This window comes from Lingula anatina, chromosome 10, assembly GCF_051362555.1.
Source record: "Lingula anatina isolate TDL-2025a chromosome 10, LinAna3.0, whole genome shotgun sequence".
In the NCBI taxonomy this organism is placed as follows: domain Eukaryota; kingdom Metazoa; phylum Brachiopoda; class Lingulata; order Lingulida; family Lingulidae; genus Lingula; species Lingula anatina.
The window spans coordinates 4,700,071-4,718,637 of NC_141776.1; the positions used below are offsets into that span (position 1 = coordinate 4,700,071).

The window sequence follows — 18,567 nt, forward strand, 5'->3', positions numbered from 1 at the left end:
TGGGGAGATTCATTGTATGTTAACACAAAATGTTTGAATAGCAGCTCCATTGGGTTTTTATGCTTTTTAAAGTTTTCATTTTTCAAACACTAGAATTTTCAAGTTGTGACTTTTTACTCCCATCCACCTGATGCCCTGTATAAGAAGCATTTTCTGGTTTTTTAAGCAATAGTAATGGTGTTTATGCTGTTAAGCTTTATGAAATATTATTTTGTGCACTTGTATCATAATTCACATATTGGAGTTTTCCGTATGTGAGTTTGAACTCTCATGGGCCTGCTGCTATATTCTTATTATCCATGTTACCTGCTGTGCGTTATTAAATTTTGATGTTGATTGACTGTGCTGTTATAAACATTATTTATCATTGCATAAAAATTAAATGACCTATTTTGTGCATCTTTATTTTCTGCTTTTGGTCTGTACAGAGAATGCGCAAAACACTTGACGGCTGTAACGTTAGACTTAACTTAGTGGCGAATATTCGTATGCCATGGAGGTTGAGAATGTCCGTGTTAGCTTGTTTTCCAAGACGGCTAAGCTGATACACAGAGAGTTTGATGAAAATTATCGGCGAGCTTTAAGGTGGATACTTGTACGTGTTGTCAAGAAAATGGTTCATCCTTCCAATGTTTATGATGATGTAGAGCTTTATGAACGCTTCAAAATGGCACTCAGCGTGATGCTAATCAGGCAATCTTCAAATAGACATGCGGTTTTTACAATATTAGTCCAAAATGATAGAAGCCAAATTCTCTGATCTTTTTCGCAAAGGCATTCCTCTTTGATGTCAATCATTTTGAAGATTTAATAAGCTGTCGCGCTTGTTGATACAGCATCAATGACACACGCACACAGAGGTACGGAATATCAGTTATACAGGACCTACACCACCGCCGCTACTCAGTCTTGCTACAACGGTGCAGGAGCTAAGGTGTGCGTAGTAGACTTCGATAGTCGACTAGTTGGAAGCGTTATTTCATAATAGGTGAGTTTTCTTACTCGAATATCGCAGAAAACCCAACCGCTAATAGCGTTTAATCCTGCATTTTGATACGTTAGTAGTTATCTTATATTTCCAGACGATGACAGGATCTCTTGTCACCATTCTGGTTGCTGTTTTCGTCATAGCCACTGTCGTTAAAGAAGCTCAGGCAGCTTGTTGTAGAGCTGACAAAGTCGGATGGTGTGCAGACTGTACTGAGGTGAGATACCTTACCTCTTACATACCATACACACGATAGTTACTGTCATTGTACTGGTATAAGGCCTTGTGTTTCCGGTATAAGGCGTAAAGCAGAACGTAATACTCTGCGCAGACAACAACATCGTCTTGCTATCTCACCATCAGACGGTTTGTGAACATGCAGTCCATCAAACTGCAAAAAAGGTATAGACAGAAAAAGGCCTATATGATGATAGGCAAAAAGCTCTTGCTGGGGGTCCTAAAAAAGGCGCGTTTCTGATGGAAAAAGATTCTATCTATAATAAGGTTTTACGATTTAAATGATTAAACGAACACGGGCACACGATGAAATAATTTCGTTCAGCTGTAAACAGCGACCATTCTGTTTTAGAACACTCCATATTGTGGATATGGGAAGTGTAATATATTCGGCTGTGCTTGCGACGGAGGCTGCAGAAAGGACTGCAACCCCTGGTACAGCGATTGGAATCAACCACCGTATGTATCTAACTGTTTCCTTCCTATTTTTGAACTCCTACCAAGATATCATATAAAAAAGCTTTAGATTTGCCAATTGTTATAAAACAGTACACCGCAAGTTTGCTCCGTTAATGCGTTTGAGAAATTCTCAGATATAGCTTTCGTTGATCATTGCTTAAAAGAAGACAGGAAGGAGTTTTAAGAATGAAGTTCACTATTTCAGTTTCATGAAAGGCTATTACCGAAAATGCGAATGCTTAAACAAGAGATCTGTGGAAGATAGGACCGGTGGAGGTATTGTCGCTAGAGATACATACCTTAATTGATGCAAACAGGTGAGGGACCCACACGATTGTTTTTTTTTTCTTTCGACTCCATTTAAAAGGCAATCTGCAACCGTGTGCCTATTATATACCACACTGATGCCACACACACACACACACACACACACACACACACACACACACACAAAATGTTTTGTTCAGTGGTACAGCGATAGTCGTCAGTTTCACAATCTTCTAAATAAGTGCATATTTCCAATGAAACAATGGAGATCGATCCAACACCGCAGGGGCAGCTAGGTTACTTTTAAAGTGTTATTTTATGTCATTATATATTTAATCTCGTGATTGTTTGCGAGTTTTTTGTAAAAATGCACTTGTGTTTCAGATATGCTCAAATTCCAAGGTCTAATTGATAAGAGGAAAGAAGCTCTGATTGGTATTAATATTCAAATAAAAAAAGCCTCACGTTGTCGAGTAAATGAATATAATGGTGATTTGTTGGTGTTTATGCGAACTTTCCTTTTTCGGTTTTCACACATCATATTACTTTGCTTTACCGGCATGTGCACATTTTGCCTAAATAAATATTTATTTCTATTTCAAATCAAATTCGTGATTTTGTGAGATGATATTTGCAATTTTAACTGAAATACAGAACTTTCTGACACTTCTGTTTTTGCTTATGTGTGAGTCATTAATCGTGATAATTAAAAGATAAACTTAATCTCTCAATATGTTGATCTAAAATTTGATATTACCTAAATGAGTTGCCATTTGAGTATGAACCTGTCGAGAATTAAACACCTTCAACCTAGTGTCTTTTCCAATAACAACCAACAGTAACAATGTTTGACCTAGAGCTGTCTTATTCACAATCGAATCCACTATCTTCTCTAACACTAAATGATGTTATTATTGACCAACCTAACAACCCATTCCACCCTACTTCAGCTCGTAATGAAAGGGAAAGTAAACAGAAAATTAATGATAAAATGAAATCCAGTGACTTTTTCTTCAAGTTTTACAAAATGAAATTAAATGGAATATCACTTTCTGGGTTTTGTAATGGCAATGATTTGACATACGGTAAACGTCTTTGGGCTTAATATACACCTTTAAGTCATTCAAATATTATACAAAACTAAAAATACTCTTCGCTCTTTCTTTTCTTTTTTGGGATGTTTACCCCCTACTTCTCCACATAGAATATATAGTTCTTACATGTTCTTGCCTGTGCACACAGCTGCGTACGCGTATTGAGTGGGAGCGTCTCACTTAAGGTGACAAGTTATCATAAAAAATACTTTTCATGGTGTATGTCTTCAAATATGATATTGATTGTGTGAAATTTAATACCCCTTCTTAAGGGCTTTAGCTATTTCATGGCTTAAATTACCATTTAGTTTAAATACAGGTGTTTTTCATCCAGAACATAGAATAAAGGATGCACAACTGCACTAGCCAAAAAAGAAAATACAAGCTTTTTTGTCTATGGTGGGAATTTTACATTTTCCATGCAATAGTTGGTTAAGGTTGGTTTTCTGATTCCAGTGGCCACAAGCATTGGTTGTTAACAATTTATTTTACAAGACTTTTGTCCCAATTCGTGTTCAGAGAAAATATTTGAAAATCTAAAACTAGCCATTGTCTAAAATCACTCAAGCGTATCAGTACTTTACTGAAGAAGTGAGACGATGGTTTTCTCACTAAATACAGTGACCAGTCTAACGTGTAACTTCGGTTATTTTGAAGCACTGTGGTCAAAACAAAAACTTGTGTTTTCCCCACTTAAGAATCAAAGAGAAAACACGTTGATTTAGTTATTATAGGAGCGATGCCACTTTGACGAAAAGATTTTTCTCGTTGACAATATATACTGGTATAATATCTTTGCGAAAGAACTACATGTATATGGAAATTCGATTACTGTTAGAAAAGGCATGGAGTTGAAGTCTTGCCGCATGAAAAAGTGCAAGTTTTGCAGGCGTTATTAAATTTTGATCAATATTAGCAACGTTTAAATTATTTTCCATTCAACACCACTAAGTCACAATGCTACAAAATTCTGTTCTTCATTTAAACCTGGAAATAACACCTTGCTACAAAATCCTGTCTTTAAACTAAAAAAAATAAATCTAAAATAAAACTCTAGACAGTGTATAATGTTGTGAAATGCATTTTAATTGTAGCAATTAAAATTGACAATTAGATAAATCAAGAGAATATTGGTATACTCAACAAGAGGACTCTTTAATAAACCGAAAATAACTTTGTCTGCTAAGATTCTTGTCTTCTTGACAATCACCTCTTGGAATTTGATCATACCTGAAACACAAATAAAAATTCACGAAATACGGGTAAGACCAAGTTAAAGAATGGCATGGCATGCTTAAAGTGATAACTGGATATGTGCTACATTTAAAATGAATCCGAAAGAGGAGTAAAAATAGTAGCAGTCATTTACCCGTCTGCGTCTGCGTTTAGCGACAATACCGCCTTGGGGCACATCTTTCACTGATCTCTTGTTAAGGCATTCGCACTTTCGGTAATAGCCGTACCTGAAACTGATATGTAATTTAGGCCATTAAAAACTATAAAAAAAATGTTGTCTTTTGTTTGAATTATAAGCAAAATGGTAAAATAATGTACGTGCAACTGTAACACGTTGATAGCCATTTCTCTTCTTGAACAATTGTTAACTTGATGTGTGCGCTGTTTAAAAAAAAAAAAAAACGCTGGAGCTGATACGGAACCATGGGCAGATGTTGGCAACGTAACTCGTGCGAACTGTTGCATATCTCACTTTGACCGCATTCAGATGCACACATCGTACTAGCTGGGTCGGACCAACTCTACGGGGGATTCTCGCTAAATCGCAATCAGTGGAATCAGCTTAATTGTCATACACGCCTCGAGCAGAGAGAGGGTTATTAACTATCGCTTGCAGATAAAAATGATTCGACTGATTGCACTTCAGTCAGAATTTTCCTGCAAAGATGGACCGACCCAGCTACCGGTAATGTGGTGTGTGACTCTGAATGCGCCCTATGTATTCCTGTAACATAATTTAAGGTACACTCTCCGCCGGGGTCTTCTTCTACTGAGAAGTAATCAACCTCATTTATCGGAGCAATTTCAGGTAGCTGTGTCGCATTGACAATTGACTCCTTAAGCCCCCTTTACATTGAACGGCGTCATTTCTGTGTCCTTCGTGCGACCATGAAACTGACATCTCTTTGGTTGCAAAGTGATAAAATGATCGGCCAGTTGACGGCACGTAAAGTGTCATTTGTTTTTATTCTTAAACGGGGTCGTACTACGGGCCGCAGAAAGGACGCTGTCCAGTGTAGAGGGGGTTTGAAAGGCTTTTTAAAAGTATGTTTAGCGTCTCTGGGAGGACTGTCGAGAATGACAGGAGTTCAAGAGGAAAATGAACAGATACATACGGCGGACGATGCCAATCGCTGTACCAGGGGTTGCAGTCCTTTCTGCAGCCTCCATCGCAAGCACAGCCAAAAATGTTACACTTCCCGTACCCACAATATGGAGTGCTCTGAAACAAAACAGTCGCTGTTGAATAGTGATCCAGAATAATTTCAAGCGGGCAGATGTAAATGTTTTAAATGCACATGAAGAAAACAAGTGACAATTTTACGCAATTCAAACAGATTCACCAATTCAAGTCGATGGTGAGAAATACTTTACGGTACATGTTATTGAACTCTCGTTAATTCAAGTCTTTTTTTAATGATATGGATATCTAACTATGGCTAAAAACCTCAGCTTTACAATTCATGCTTAACAACCTGGCAAGATAATTGAAAAGGTTATTTATATTATGTTTTTAAGGGGAGGATCCAGGAAGGGGGTCCGTTTTTTTTTTTTTTTTTTTTTTTTTTTTTTTTTTTTTTTTTTTTTTTGTGGACAAACGATGCCATTTGGTACGGTTAAGAACTATGGTTCAGCTGGCCAAAATCCAAAATTTTAATTTCATGATGGGAATGATATGGTGGTGTCGGCAAAAAAGGAGGGTCAGCACAAAAAGGGAGAATCCGTTATTTTCATGGATATACATTTTCTGGAACAATTCAACATAAATACATGTTGGATATTTGAATGACTCCATATTAATTTGGATCAAACCGCTTCATGTCGAGAAAGCAAGGCAATGTTGTTTTCTACTCGTGCACGTTCTTTGTCTCTTTCTAAATTTACAACCTTAAACAGTATAAATCATGTGCTTGGCATATTTCCCCATTCCACACCAAGCTCGAATTCCAGATAACCGCCAGGAACTAATGAATTTTAGAAATCATAAGGAAGCGTGAAATTTTGCACAGTTCTGTAGAAATATTGTCCATGCTTGGGCTTCACTTCCAAAACGGATGTTCAACATAGAGTAGCTATTATATAGTGGCCCTAGTACTGCAGTATGAACATTAACTGGTGATAAACAGAAGACTGATATGGTACTTTTGTGCCGGTTACACGATCTTCCAAAGATTTGAAAGTACTGACTGATTATAAATAAGAATCGGTTAAGATTTTTAAGATTTTATCACGGTTTAACTAAGAATCGCGGGATTAAGACATTCTTGGCGGTTCGTGGAATCCCTAGTCGGTGTTAAATAGGGGCAACAAATTGCCTCTTACCTCAGTGCAGTCTATACACCACCCGGACTTATCCTCTTTACAACAAGCTGCCTTGGCTTCATTAACTATAGTGGCTATCACGAAGACAGCAACGAATATGGTGACAACAGATGCTGCCATCTTCTGGAGTTACAGAATTGATACTAAGTCATATTTAAGTTAAGAATTAAACACTAATTGTTATTATTGCTTCACTTTTAGATAAACAAAAATAATCTCACCGCTTTCTAACGTCTCGGACCGGTCTACTGTACACACCTTTGCCGCTGGCTTGATGTAGAGAGACTGAATAAGAGCGGTTCCGTAGGTCCCGTATAACTGAGCTTCCACAGCTCTGCTTGTGCCTTTGATGTTGTTTCAACAAGTAAAAAAAGGTGAGTACAATCAGTTGGTGGTAACATAGATCTTCAAAAAGATCGCTATGAAAGAGGACTGCTTTGTGAAATAGATCTGACAATGAGACATCAAATATTTTCGTGTAAATTTATAAAAGCGACATATCCATCTGGAGATCGCTTTTTTTTTTTTTTTTTTGAATTCAGAAATTGACAAAATGTATTTATTGGTAATATTATACCGATGTTACCCCAAAGCAAAGTCTCTTTGGTACTCCGGTGTTCTCCTCCATCTGGAGATCGCTTTTTTTTTTTTTTTTTTTTTTGAATTCAGAAATTGACAAAATGTATTTATTGTTAATATTATACCGATGTTACCCCAAAGCAAAGTCTCTTTGGTACTCCGGTGTTCTCCTCGCATCCATGAACATTGATTTCGTTGTTAAGTAAAACGGATCACATGTCGTGGGTAAGATTTTAAAAACACAATTTGTACTAAATATGGGTATTAGGTTAGATATTAATTTGAAGGTTGCGTAAGGTGAATTTTTGTCTTGCATACATGTAATACAGTTAGAATTCTGTAAATATGTGTATCTGCTGGCCTATAAATAGACGGAAACATTATAGCATAAATAAAAAATAGTGTTTAACTTGGACAAACATCTTAATTCAGTGAAAAGAAATTACCTATCAAATAACATAAGGCATAAAACCTACCAGGACACATGGATATTAGAATTGAAGTGCAAAGCGTCTGCAGGCTTAACAGGTAACCTGTATAAAACAGTTTCATTCATATGAAAATAAAAGAAAAACATGGAGAAATATGATATTAAAGATAATTGGTAAACTAAAACAAATGTTTGTCAATTTGGGTGCTTGGAAGTAAAATGATCTGCATGTGTGATCACGATATTGCCCATATCATACATTTTTATAATGCATAATTACTTTTGTCTCCAAAATATACAGATAGATTTAACGCTTTCGCATTAAAGTACACATCCCAGTTTCACAAAAAAACTTAAGTCGGTCCCTGGTTTAGTTGACTAGGATTTCCATAAGAGTGCTGTAACACTACTCCTGATAGGTGTAATATGTGTCCATGTGACCATGTTACCTTGGTAATTAAGTTCTTAGCCAGGGAGCCTGACTAAAGTTTTTTTTTTAATCTGTGCGCATTTTGAGAGTTGATACCTCTGTTCGGATTCAGTTTGTTAATCAGTGTTTCCCATATCTTAAATACCGTTATGATATATATATATATTTGTTTTGGGTACTAAGTGTATTTTCTCAAAATGACCATGAATGTTAGGAGGACACCAGTTTCACAAAAACTTAAGTCAGTTCCCTGGTTCAGTTGACTAGGATTTCCATGAGGGTGCTGTTACACTGCTCCTGATAAGGTAGTTTGTGCCCATGTGACCGTGTAACCTTGGTAATTAAGTTCTTAGCCAGGGAACCTGACTAAAGTTTTTTTTTTTTTTTTTTTTTTTTTTTTTTTTTTTTTTTTTTTTTTTTTTTTTTTTTTGTGAAACCGGGGCCAGAATACCAAAGCGACTTTGCTGTGGGGTGTCGTCGGTCGGTAAAATATTAGCAATAAACACATTTTATCCATTTCTGCATTAATCTGCCTGTGGACAAAAAAAGCACGCTATACTCAGATAGGTGTGCAATTTTAATAATTTTACTCTCAAATGTTAGATGTTCCATTGACAGATTTCACAAAGCACTCCTCTTTCATATCGATCTTTTTGTACTTTACCACCAATTGATTGTTCTCACCTTTTTGTTGATTCAACATCAAAGACACGCACAGAGCTGCGGAAGCTCAGTTATACGGGACTTACGAAACCACTCCTGTTCAGTCTACCGACATCAGTTCAGGGGTAAAGGTGTGTGCTGTAGACCGGTTTGGGAAGTTGGATAGTGGTGAGGTTATTTTGCTTATCGAACAGTATAGAGAACAAAAAGCAATAAGTGTTTGATTCTTTATTTCAATATCTTAGCACCAATTCTGTAATTCCAGAAGATGGCAGCATCTGTTGTCACCATATTTGTTGCTGTCTTCGTGATAGCCACTGTTATAGAGGAAGCTCAAGCTGTGTGTTGTAAAGAAGACAAGGCCGGGTGGTGTGCGGACTGTACTGAGGTAAGACGCATTTTATGCTATATGCCAAGCACACAGTTGTTTCTGAGTGTAGGGAATACCTTTTGCGATCAGCGTGATTGGCCTCATCTTTCGAGCGTGATGCGTTGTTTGAGCCCGATATTGTGCGTGAAACGTGATTCAGGAATTCTTGGTGATTGGTGAGAAGAGACCAAAAACAAACAGAAGCTAAGCACTTTAAAATACTTACATATGTTCAAAGTAATCAGGTTCACACCTCAAAAGCGAATATTCTGTTTCAGACCACTCCATATTGTGGATATGGGAAGTGTAACATATTCGGCTGTGCTTGTGATGGAGGCTGCAGAAAGGACTGCAACCCCTGGTACAGCGACTGGCATCGTCCGCCGTATGTATCTCTTCGTTTCCATCCTATCTTTAAACTCCTGTAAATCTTGATAGGCCTTCCTATAGGATGAACATACTTATAAATGACATAGGACTTCAAATTGCAAATTACTGTGAAACAGGTATCCTTATGTGACCATGGTTCCCAGCAAACACAGAACGTATTTAGAGCGTTACCACAATTAACTTTCTGCTAAAGTTTTGTGTTTGTGCTGGATTAGTTCATAAGGTATTGTTTTCAATGCGTACATTTTTTTTCAAATGATACTTATTCAAAGACACAGAAACATGGATAAAAATGGAACAGGACGAATCATTGCAGACCGTCGTCACGCACCGTGGCTTGTATACATGTACAATGATCGAATGGACATAATATATCAATGATCCCGGGAAGAAGAATGGCTTTCAAATAGATTAATTTTAGTCATTTACTGGTATGTTCATTGACCACAGTAAAAACAAAACAAACAAAAAAAAACATATATATATATATATATATATATATATATATATATATATATATATATATATATAATCTGAAGTTTGGGTATGACTGTTTTTTTTTTTTCAGTTTCTGGCACGGCTATTACCGAAAATGCGAATGCCTAAACAAAAGGTCTGTGGAAGATGGGACCGGTGGAGGTATTGTCGCTAGAGATACATACCTTAATTGATGCACATCTACATGGGGTAATGTTCTTATACCGTTCTTTTTTTTTGGAAAATGTGACTTAAAACATTGTAATCGCTGAGTTGCGCCTGTTTGCTGAACCAGTCACTTTTTTGGAGGCAGGTTGATCTTAAGCTGTCATTTAATTTGGTGAAACACGTACTTTGTGATGTTTAACTTGTTTTTTTTTTTCCAATGTTAGATTGCAGAGATGAAAGAAGCTCAGAAGATACATAGCGATATTCAGACAAAATAAATTCATGCTGTCGAGTATAATAATTGCAATTGGTATTCAATTGGTATTCTTTGAATTCCTTTCATTTTTGATTTTCACTCAAATTAATACTCAGTTTTGATAAAATGTTACACCATCTGCCGTATTTTTCAATGATTTTGTGAGATGTTGTTTGCGACTTTAACAGGAAATACAGGTCTTTTAAAGGGTTTGATTGTTGTGCTTTTATGTGAGTCAATGGGGAAGTAAAATCGAAAAAAAAAAACAGAAATGAAAAAAAAAAACAGATTTGATCGTTGAAAATATTGATGATTGATATGAATAATCAGTCAAAATCACCACTAAAAGTGAAAAGGGCACCGGTTTTACATAACTGAGGGTCCTTGTAACAGAAAGTCCGCCCTCCATATAGTTATAATGGTTAGGGTTAGTCTGACCTAAGTGGGTCAAAATCTAGGGCGAGGCTCACCTGTACAAATGAATGGAGAATGGACTCTCTATTATGGGGACTCTCTGTCACGTTACACCGACACAGGCTATATCATATAGATTTTGCACTTGATATAGCAAGTGAACCGTTGTAGATCGCATCCGTAAAGTGTACCACCGGATGAAAAAGTGTACCGGTACACATTGTATCAGTTAAGAAACTTTTTTTTGCAAAGACAATCTGCCAAGCGCAGTGAACGGGTAGTATGATGTACGTAAGCAAACATTTTTCTCGATTCTTAAATCAGATTTGATGGTTCAAAGCAAGCAAGTTAAATTGGCTAATTCATTCCCCAACCGAACTTTAATTGTTTGTTATCTCACACAAGTGACACAACTATTCAAATAGGAATAAACCACTTTTTAGATACTGTATGTTTCGTAGATAGTGAGCCACTCAAGAGAAAGAGTGACAAACATTTAAATTTCATTTGTGTATTTGTTGCTTGTTTCAGATCATTATTATTCTTATTCCTTTAGCAGAGTTCATAAAAATTAGTCACACTTTTGCTATTATTTTATGACTAATCTTGTTTTAACTGTTTGGAAGAGCGTGATTTTCTAATCAACAACACCAGTGGGGGACAGTATAAAGGAACTGGGTCACCTTTAAACTGTATTATGTAATCGCTTCAGGGATGATTTATCTTTCAGTATCACTTTCGTTGTCATATATTGGTCCAATTTGTCATCTAGTATAGAGGGAAATTGTCATCCTAGTATCAGAGCTTGGATCAAACTTGAACCTGTGCAAACATATTTATCTATATTCCAAAGTACCAATTCATTTAATTAGCCTCCAACTTCTTTATAGGAGAAAGATATCGCGTGGACACAACTTAACATAGCATGGCTATAAGTATCATGAAAATCTGATGGAGAACGCGCATTGTAAATTAAAAATATTTCATACTACACTATAAAATGAATAGCATAAAAGGAAGTGTATTCGCACAATCAAATAAATGTGGCTTCATTTCGATTCAAGACCTTAATTTCATTTGCCGAATCACCGTTTGCATGTTCATATAATGTATCTAAGCAATAACAAAGTTTAATTTTTAAGTTTATGAAACATATGAGAGTCAGCTAATGCGTTGCTTAAAATGCCTCTGTGACTTAAATGTGTCATTACAATTACCGAAAATTGAGACGACAAATGTGTCTCAAAATGAACAGTGCGCCATGCTTGTAGCAACGGAAACCATGCCCTCCACATGTGGTCTGTTGTAATATACGACCCCACACACATCTATTAGATGTGTTTCATTCTTATTAAAGGATAATACCCAGACGGAAAACATCGATATCTATCGCACATCAATCAAGTCGATAATACTGCTTTCAATAAGCCACGGCTTTGTTACGTAATCCAGACGTGATACACCGCTGTAGTGCATTAAAGGCCCAGTCACAATGTCGGCGATCTGTCGGGGATTAGTTTTGGCCGGGGGTCGTCGTAGAAAATAAGAATCCTTGAACAATCCTTGCAATAATCCTAATAAAAGTGGAGCAGTCACATTGTCTGAGATTTTTTCAAGGATTTTGACCCGGTTTTGTCGAAAAATCGTGGGATTAGCCTCCGATCGCCTCCGATTGCATCGGAGGCGATCGGAGACGATATCTGCGAGCGTCTTTTCTTGTAATTTTTCCCCCCTGGGTATATGTGTATATATCTTGCGACTAGTCTTAGATTATTCGGAGGACGCCTCCGATTAATCGGAGGGCATCGTAGGTCATCGGAGATTGTGTCTGGGATGCCCAAAATGGGTGAAAAATCTTGCGAGCAATCTTAAAATTTTAAGTTCAAAGTTGGGGACCGCGACGGGTGTGGCGATGTCTAAAAAATCTGCGACAACCCGCAGGCGTCCGGAGAGCGCCTCCGACGGGTGCAAAATCGTGAGATCTCTCTCAAGATTTTGTTCAAATTTCCCGGGTTTTACCCATCCCCGACGCATCGCAACTGATTTGTGACTGGGCCTTAAGTCGTTTTACTTTGCTACATAGTATTTGCTGGAATCGGATTATTTTCAGATGAATATGCCAGGAAAACGAGGAACCCACTGACTAAAAACTCAAATAGCTGCTTTTATTTAAATAAAATTGGCAGCACAATTTTCTAAGAAACCCCTATTTCCAATGTTTCGATACCCCCTTCCCATATTTCATTCACTAGCTTATTGTTCAGTAGTGACGTGTGATAAGCGTTTTAATTCGCAATTCACCAGGGCAGTCGTACCCTCAATAAGATGAGTGCATCTGAACGCATCACCTCGGTATCTATTAAACAACAATCAATTTTGTAAAGCAGATAAATCACATGCTCTTCTGTTTACTTTTTGTGCTTAAAGACGTCCCCTAGTGTTTGATTATACTTGATGCATGATTTAAAACAAGATTAAATGCCAGCGACACAGACTGCCATATCCAACAGACACAAGAAGGCACCGGGTGACATCAACAGTTTCAATATACCGCTACAAGGGAGATGAGAGGGTTGTTCTTCATTGCCTTGCATCTGGCGTGGTTTATGCCGATTTATCAAAAATGTGAGATTTGAGGATCGAATATTTAATTAAGATTCCTGATTTACATAAATGGTTGTGTTTCAAGCGAATTCAATGTAAAGTAAGAGAAGCGTTTTATGATGTAGGAGTTTTTTCTTTATGATATACAAAGCCGCATTTAAGAGGGATTATTTTTTCCATTCGTTCGGGTCATCCAATTTACATATAAGTATGACATTCAAAGCTCAAATTCAGCAGAATGACCACAAATTATTTTTATTTCAGATGCACGGGGAGCATCGAGTAGCCCTCACACAACTGACGGTAACAAATCAATTTACTTTAATTATAAAAGTATATCCTCAAACTATACCTGTGGATCAGTTCTGTCATATCATTATTAGACAAACCCAATTATGATTACAAAAAACAATGAGTACAAAGGAATGAACGACTAAAATTCGGCTAACCGTTTATGACTTTCACAATGTTGGGAGAAACTGATCGCCAAGTATAACAATAACAGAATACGATAAATTCTGGAAAAATATACTTTATTCCGAGTGGAACGGTAGTCCTAGGATTGGAAGTCCGGGTGTAACGTGACAGAGAGTCCCCCATGATAGAGAGTCCGATTCCCATTCATTGGTACATGGATGCCTCGCCCTAGATTTAGACCCACTTTGGTCAGGTTAACCCAAAACATTATAACTATATGGAGGGCGGACTTTCTATTATACGGACCCTCAGTTACATTACATGGGCCCCATATGTTTAATACATGTAAGGGTGCTTTCCCAGAGATTTAGATCGATCTAGAGATTAAGATTTAGATCGACCTAACTCCCTGGGGGTTCAAGCTAAATTGCAGTCAGCCGAGCGGGCACCATAGTTAATTACCCCCTTACAGCTTTTAGTAGGCGGGACAGACGCTTAAGCCGGCCAAGCTGACAGTAATATAGTGAGACTCCCCACAGGGATAGATCGATCTAAAAATCTATGGAAATGTGGTGTAAGAGTTAGTCGGAGTGTTGGGGTTAGTAATGTAGGTGGGACGAATGTCACCTGTAGAAAGTAAAGAGGAACGTTGGCCTACAATTCCTAGCGGAGCACCATTCCTGTCACACAGGCCTTCCCTGCTTCATTTTTTTATTTCTAATATAAAGAAAATATTGTACTTTAATGAAAGAAATAAAACACATTGGTTACTCCGTGTAATGTTTTTTCAGCTTGTAAAAACAAGGACATAGCATTCCTGTTAGATGTTACTGGCTCCCCAGATGATGCACCAAAGATCCAACGGTTCTTGGCGTATTTGGTCAACGATTCATTCGTAATTGGACCTAGTGACGTCAATATCGCTATTATTTCTTTCATACCGGAAATAAATGGCCATGTGACACTGGACAAAGGTGACTTATATCCCTACGTATCGGCAGCAATCCTCACTGTGAACGTACACAATGGGACATCTTTCGAAAGCCAAACGTATAACGCGTTGGACTTGGCCAAGACCGTTTTTCTTAGTCCTGAGCATGTTCAAGGAGGAAGAATAAATGCAAGTAAAATCGCTGTCGTCCTAACTACGGGGCTGAACGACAAATTCTGCACTACTGTACAAAAGGCGCTGGCTGCAAAACAACAGGGTATTGAAGTGTATGCGATAGGGGTCGGCGACAAGACAAGCCAACTTCTAGAACTGAAAGCGATTGTTAGCCCACCTGCGTATACCCATTCTTTCCATGTAGTATCGTTTGATGAGCTTGGCGAGCTGGCAGAGGACTTCTCTAAAGCACTTTGTTCAGGTAGGTCATTTACCGAACTTTTTTATGTTTGACATAAGCCCATTAGTGCAGTGTTGTTACTATAAACATTTACCAATTCTTAAAAGCATTTTGATCGTGCTTATGCATGTATCACTGCACCCTATACATGAAGAACCATACATGTAGGTTCTCTTTGTGTATTTGGACCAACTAGATTACAATGTACATATCCTGCCATTTTAGGAAAAAACAATCCCAGCGGGCAATTTATGTTGTTTTAACGTTGGGAAGACATCGAATAAACGTTGGATTTGAACATTGTGTCAACCTCAGATAACAACGTTGTATCCACGTCAGAAACAATGTTATATCAACCCCACCCAGCGGGAAATTAGCCTGGATGTGTTTAGCAGTAGGACATGTTTGATGGCTAAATATATGTAGGGTATAAATGTATGGCCATTCAGTTAAATTTCCAAGGTTTATATATATATATATATATATATATATATATATATATATATATATATATATATATAACAAAGTCACAGTCACCTCAACCTGTCTATCTATAACAGGTTACCAAGAACTGTTAACCCTATCACATTTACAGCAACTTATTCATCCTAGTGTTAGCTGACCTTGCAAGGAATTCAGTTCATTGGAATGTATTTCTGAATAACATGTTAAGAAAATTCACTAATTCACTAAAGACAAAACAACTGTCACCTTTACTTTAAAACCCTTTTGTTATTATTTTGATAAATTTAGTTACAGTATTGATTAACAAAGTATCACGTTTTCAACAATTAATATTTTAAATTACAATCCATAACTGCAAGGTTGTGTCATTGACCAAAATGCAACGTTGAGTCAACTTCACATTATGACAGTGTTTCGACGTGGCTGGATCAACGTTGATTTTACGTTGAATTTAGGTAGATCAACGGCAATTCAACGTATCAACCTGTTTTCAACGTTGATCCAACGCAACTATGCCTGCTGGGATGCTTCATATAGAAATAAGATTTAATTCAACATTTCCAACTGCAGTGTATTAGACCATTGTTTAGTTTACAATGCTTCTTTTGGAACAAAATGCTTCCAGTAATCTATTTTCGGTTATAAAAAATTAGATTTGAGTTTTTATTAAACGTTTGCTTTTAAATCTTGTATTTTCAATTTTTAATTCCATGATAAATTACAATTTTTGCTGTATTTCAATACTTCAAAAGGTGCGGCTTTATTTCACTATTTAAATACAATGTAGGTCCCAACTTTTCACCATGCGCATGCTGATCTTTCCAGTTACAAACAACATGACGTCACCAGAAGACGACGGCTGGTACAGGCATTACCAGACAACTTGCCTGAATGTAACCAGCTTTCAGCAGACGACAACCTCATTGCCGCAATCTGGTGTGACTGGTGAGAACGACACAGTCCCACCTACTGCAATTTTTCCCTCCGCTACCGGGACTTCACTAGATAATTTCACCTCATCACCGATTTCTGTTGTGACTGGTGAGAACGACCCAATCTCACCTACAGCATCCTATCCATCTGCTACCGGGTCTCCACAAGGCACTGCAAAGTATATAGATAATTTTACCTCATCGCTGCAATCTGTTGTGACTGGTGAAAACGACACACTCTCACCTACTGCATCCTATCCTTCCGTTACCGGGCCTGTACCGGGCACTGCAAACAATGCAGATCATATTAAATCGGCAACTGGTATTGATTCTAATAAACCAAGCCAAGACTTTGATGTTATAATGTGGGTTACTGTCTCAGTGATTGCATTATTGTGGCTTGCTGCCATAATTGGTTTCTTGTGTTGTATGAAGAAAAAATCGAGACGGGTGCGAGCTGAAGATGTTCAAGTTGATAAGTCAGCAGAAAAAGAAAACGGGTAGTAGAATAGGCGTAACGTTTTGATTATATAGGACTGATTATCATGTAGGCCCAATTTTTACTACATCTTAACGGCCATCTATTAACAATATTGACTGATATGCACGTATATACGTGAGCTACTATATACCACACACGTTTTGCATTGATATCAACTATAGATAGAAAATTAAGTCCATTTTCTTTCACAACAGCGACGCAGTTAAGGTAAGGTGTAACGCAATGCAGAGGAGAACCAACCCCCTAATAATCTGGACCGACTCCACCATTCTCTTTAGGAAGAAAGGGACAATATTCCACAAAACAGAATATTTACCCTGGTTGATGCCTGTCACGCCGCAGATAATTGCAGTGCGTGGTAGGCACACTCGCTATTAGACATGTGACCTTCAACGAGCACATCCTACTGCTGATTGTGTGTAAATTTGATGACATTTGGTGGCGACTTTTAAATTTAATGAATATTCCCTTGCCTTTGTTGGAATCACCGTGAAACATAGGAATTGAGGGGGTACACTGCTATGTACATGTTATAAAACTGAATAAATGACATAAAATACGGATATTATCACCACTATTTTGTATTTTCTGAACCATTTATCATGCTTTATATTGTATCCTGAATAAAAAGCACTGTTTATGACAATTAACACCTGTGAGGTGATCATTTCTAGATAAAAGCACATGGAATTGGGTGGGATAGCCTTTGACCAATCCTGTATGATCATCCACATACTATTAGAAGTACTTCACTCGCGTTAAATGATAATACATAGACGGAAAACATTGGTATTTGTCGCACATCAATCAAGCTAATAACAGCGTTCAATAAGCCGATTGACTTACTATCTTAAGAATTAAAAAATTGGTGATAATTTCGCATGTAAATATTGGATAATACTGCATATACTTGACAAAAAAAAAACTATTTTGTGTACTGTCAACATTAACGTTAAAAATGAATTACAGTGAAGCTTATTATCCCCAAACTCACTGGGGTGATTCCCAGTATGTTAATACAGTTAAGTGATGTAGAGCTTTATGAACGATTCAGAATGGATCTCAGCGTGATACTAGACAGGCTAATCAGCAACTTGTTGATTATATCTTTCCAATATACGTTAACATAAATGTGTACGTGATGTGGGAAATATGGGTTATTATCTGTTTGTTTCTTCCACAAAGTTTTTGGTTCTGTGTCCTTAAACACCGGACACAGAAGACACAGACTTGTTTTATGGGAATGTTTTTTTTTTTTTTTTTTTTTTTTGTCTCCGTGTCATCGTTAAAAATATTAACAGATCTTAATGGAAAATGAATTTTGTCTAATTCTGACTTTGCTTCGAGACAACAGCGATTTTAAGATAGACATGCGGTTTTTACAACAGTATTCCAAAATGATAGAAGTCAAATTCTCAGATCTTTGTCACAAAGACACTCGCCTTTGATGTGGATCGTTTTGAAGATGTAATAAGCTGAATCACTTGTTGATACTGTATCAAGGACACGCGTACACATAGA

The 18,567-nt window shown here is 37.3% G+C and overlaps 4 protein-coding genes across 7 annotated transcripts; 3 read left to right on the forward strand and 1 right to left on the reverse strand.

The window, feature by feature from the left end:
- Positions 1-854: 854 nt before the first annotated feature.
- LOC106181628 (uncharacterized) lies at positions 855-2,616 on the forward strand. 2 transcript variants are annotated; one of them, XM_086997999.1, is made up of 5 exons: positions 855-988; positions 1,083-1,205; positions 1,578-1,684; positions 1,890-2,001; positions 2,336-2,616. In XM_086997999.1, the coding sequence occupies exons 2-4, from the start codon at positions 1,086-1,088 to the stop codon at positions 1,990-1,992; spliced, it is 330 nt and encodes a 109-aa protein (XP_086854125.1). In that variant the 5' UTR covers positions 855-988; positions 1,083-1,085; the 3' UTR covers positions 1,993-2,001; positions 2,336-2,616. The 2 variants fall into 2 exon arrangements, with proteins under 2 accessions (XP_086854125.1, XP_086854126.1); XM_086998000.1 differs by having other exon boundaries at positions 883-988; positions 1,066-1,205.
- A 1,501-nt stretch (positions 2,617-4,117) lies between these two features.
- Positions 4,118-6,944, reverse strand: LOC106181629 (uncharacterized). Of its 2 annotated transcripts, none has more exons than XM_086998096.1 (5): positions 6,825-6,944; positions 6,604-6,726; positions 5,397-5,503; positions 4,415-4,514; positions 4,118-4,275 (listed from the first exon to the last, which is right to left on the reverse strand). In XM_086998096.1, the coding sequence occupies exons 2-5, from the start codon at positions 6,721-6,723 to the stop codon at positions 4,270-4,272; spliced, it is 333 nt and encodes a 110-aa protein (XP_086854222.1). In that variant the 5' UTR covers positions 6,724-6,726; positions 6,825-6,944; the 3' UTR covers positions 4,118-4,269. The 2 variants fall into 2 exon arrangements, with proteins under 2 accessions (XP_086854222.1, XP_013421533.2); XM_013566079.2 differs by having other exon boundaries at positions 6,604-6,746; positions 6,825-6,919.
- Positions 6,945-8,749: 1,805 nt separating this feature from the next.
- On the forward strand, positions 8,750-10,576 carry LOC106181625 (uncharacterized). 2 transcript variants are annotated; one of them, XM_086997943.1, is made up of 5 exons: positions 8,750-8,873; positions 8,951-9,093; positions 9,354-9,460; positions 10,034-10,152; positions 10,335-10,576. In XM_086997943.1, the coding sequence occupies exons 2-4, from the start codon at positions 8,974-8,976 to the stop codon at positions 10,134-10,136; spliced, it is 330 nt and encodes a 109-aa protein (XP_086854069.1). In that variant the 5' UTR covers positions 8,750-8,873; positions 8,951-8,973; the 3' UTR covers positions 10,137-10,152; positions 10,335-10,576. The 2 variants fall into 2 exon arrangements, with proteins under 2 accessions (XP_086854069.1, XP_086854068.1); XM_086997942.1 differs by having other exon boundaries at positions 8,752-8,873; positions 8,971-9,093.
- Positions 10,577-12,024: 1,448 nt separating this feature from the next.
- LOC147759429 (matrilin-1-like) lies at positions 12,025-17,625 on the forward strand. Its single transcript, XM_086996453.1, has 4 exons — positions 12,025-13,405; positions 13,649-13,687; positions 14,593-15,168; positions 16,438-17,625. Exons 1-4 carry the CDS (start codon positions 13,345-13,347, stop codon positions 17,046-17,048), a joined length of 1,287 nt encoding a protein of 428 aa, XP_086852579.1. The 5' UTR covers positions 12,025-13,344; the 3' UTR covers positions 17,049-17,625.
- The last annotated feature ends 942 nt before the right edge of the window (positions 17,626-18,567 follow it).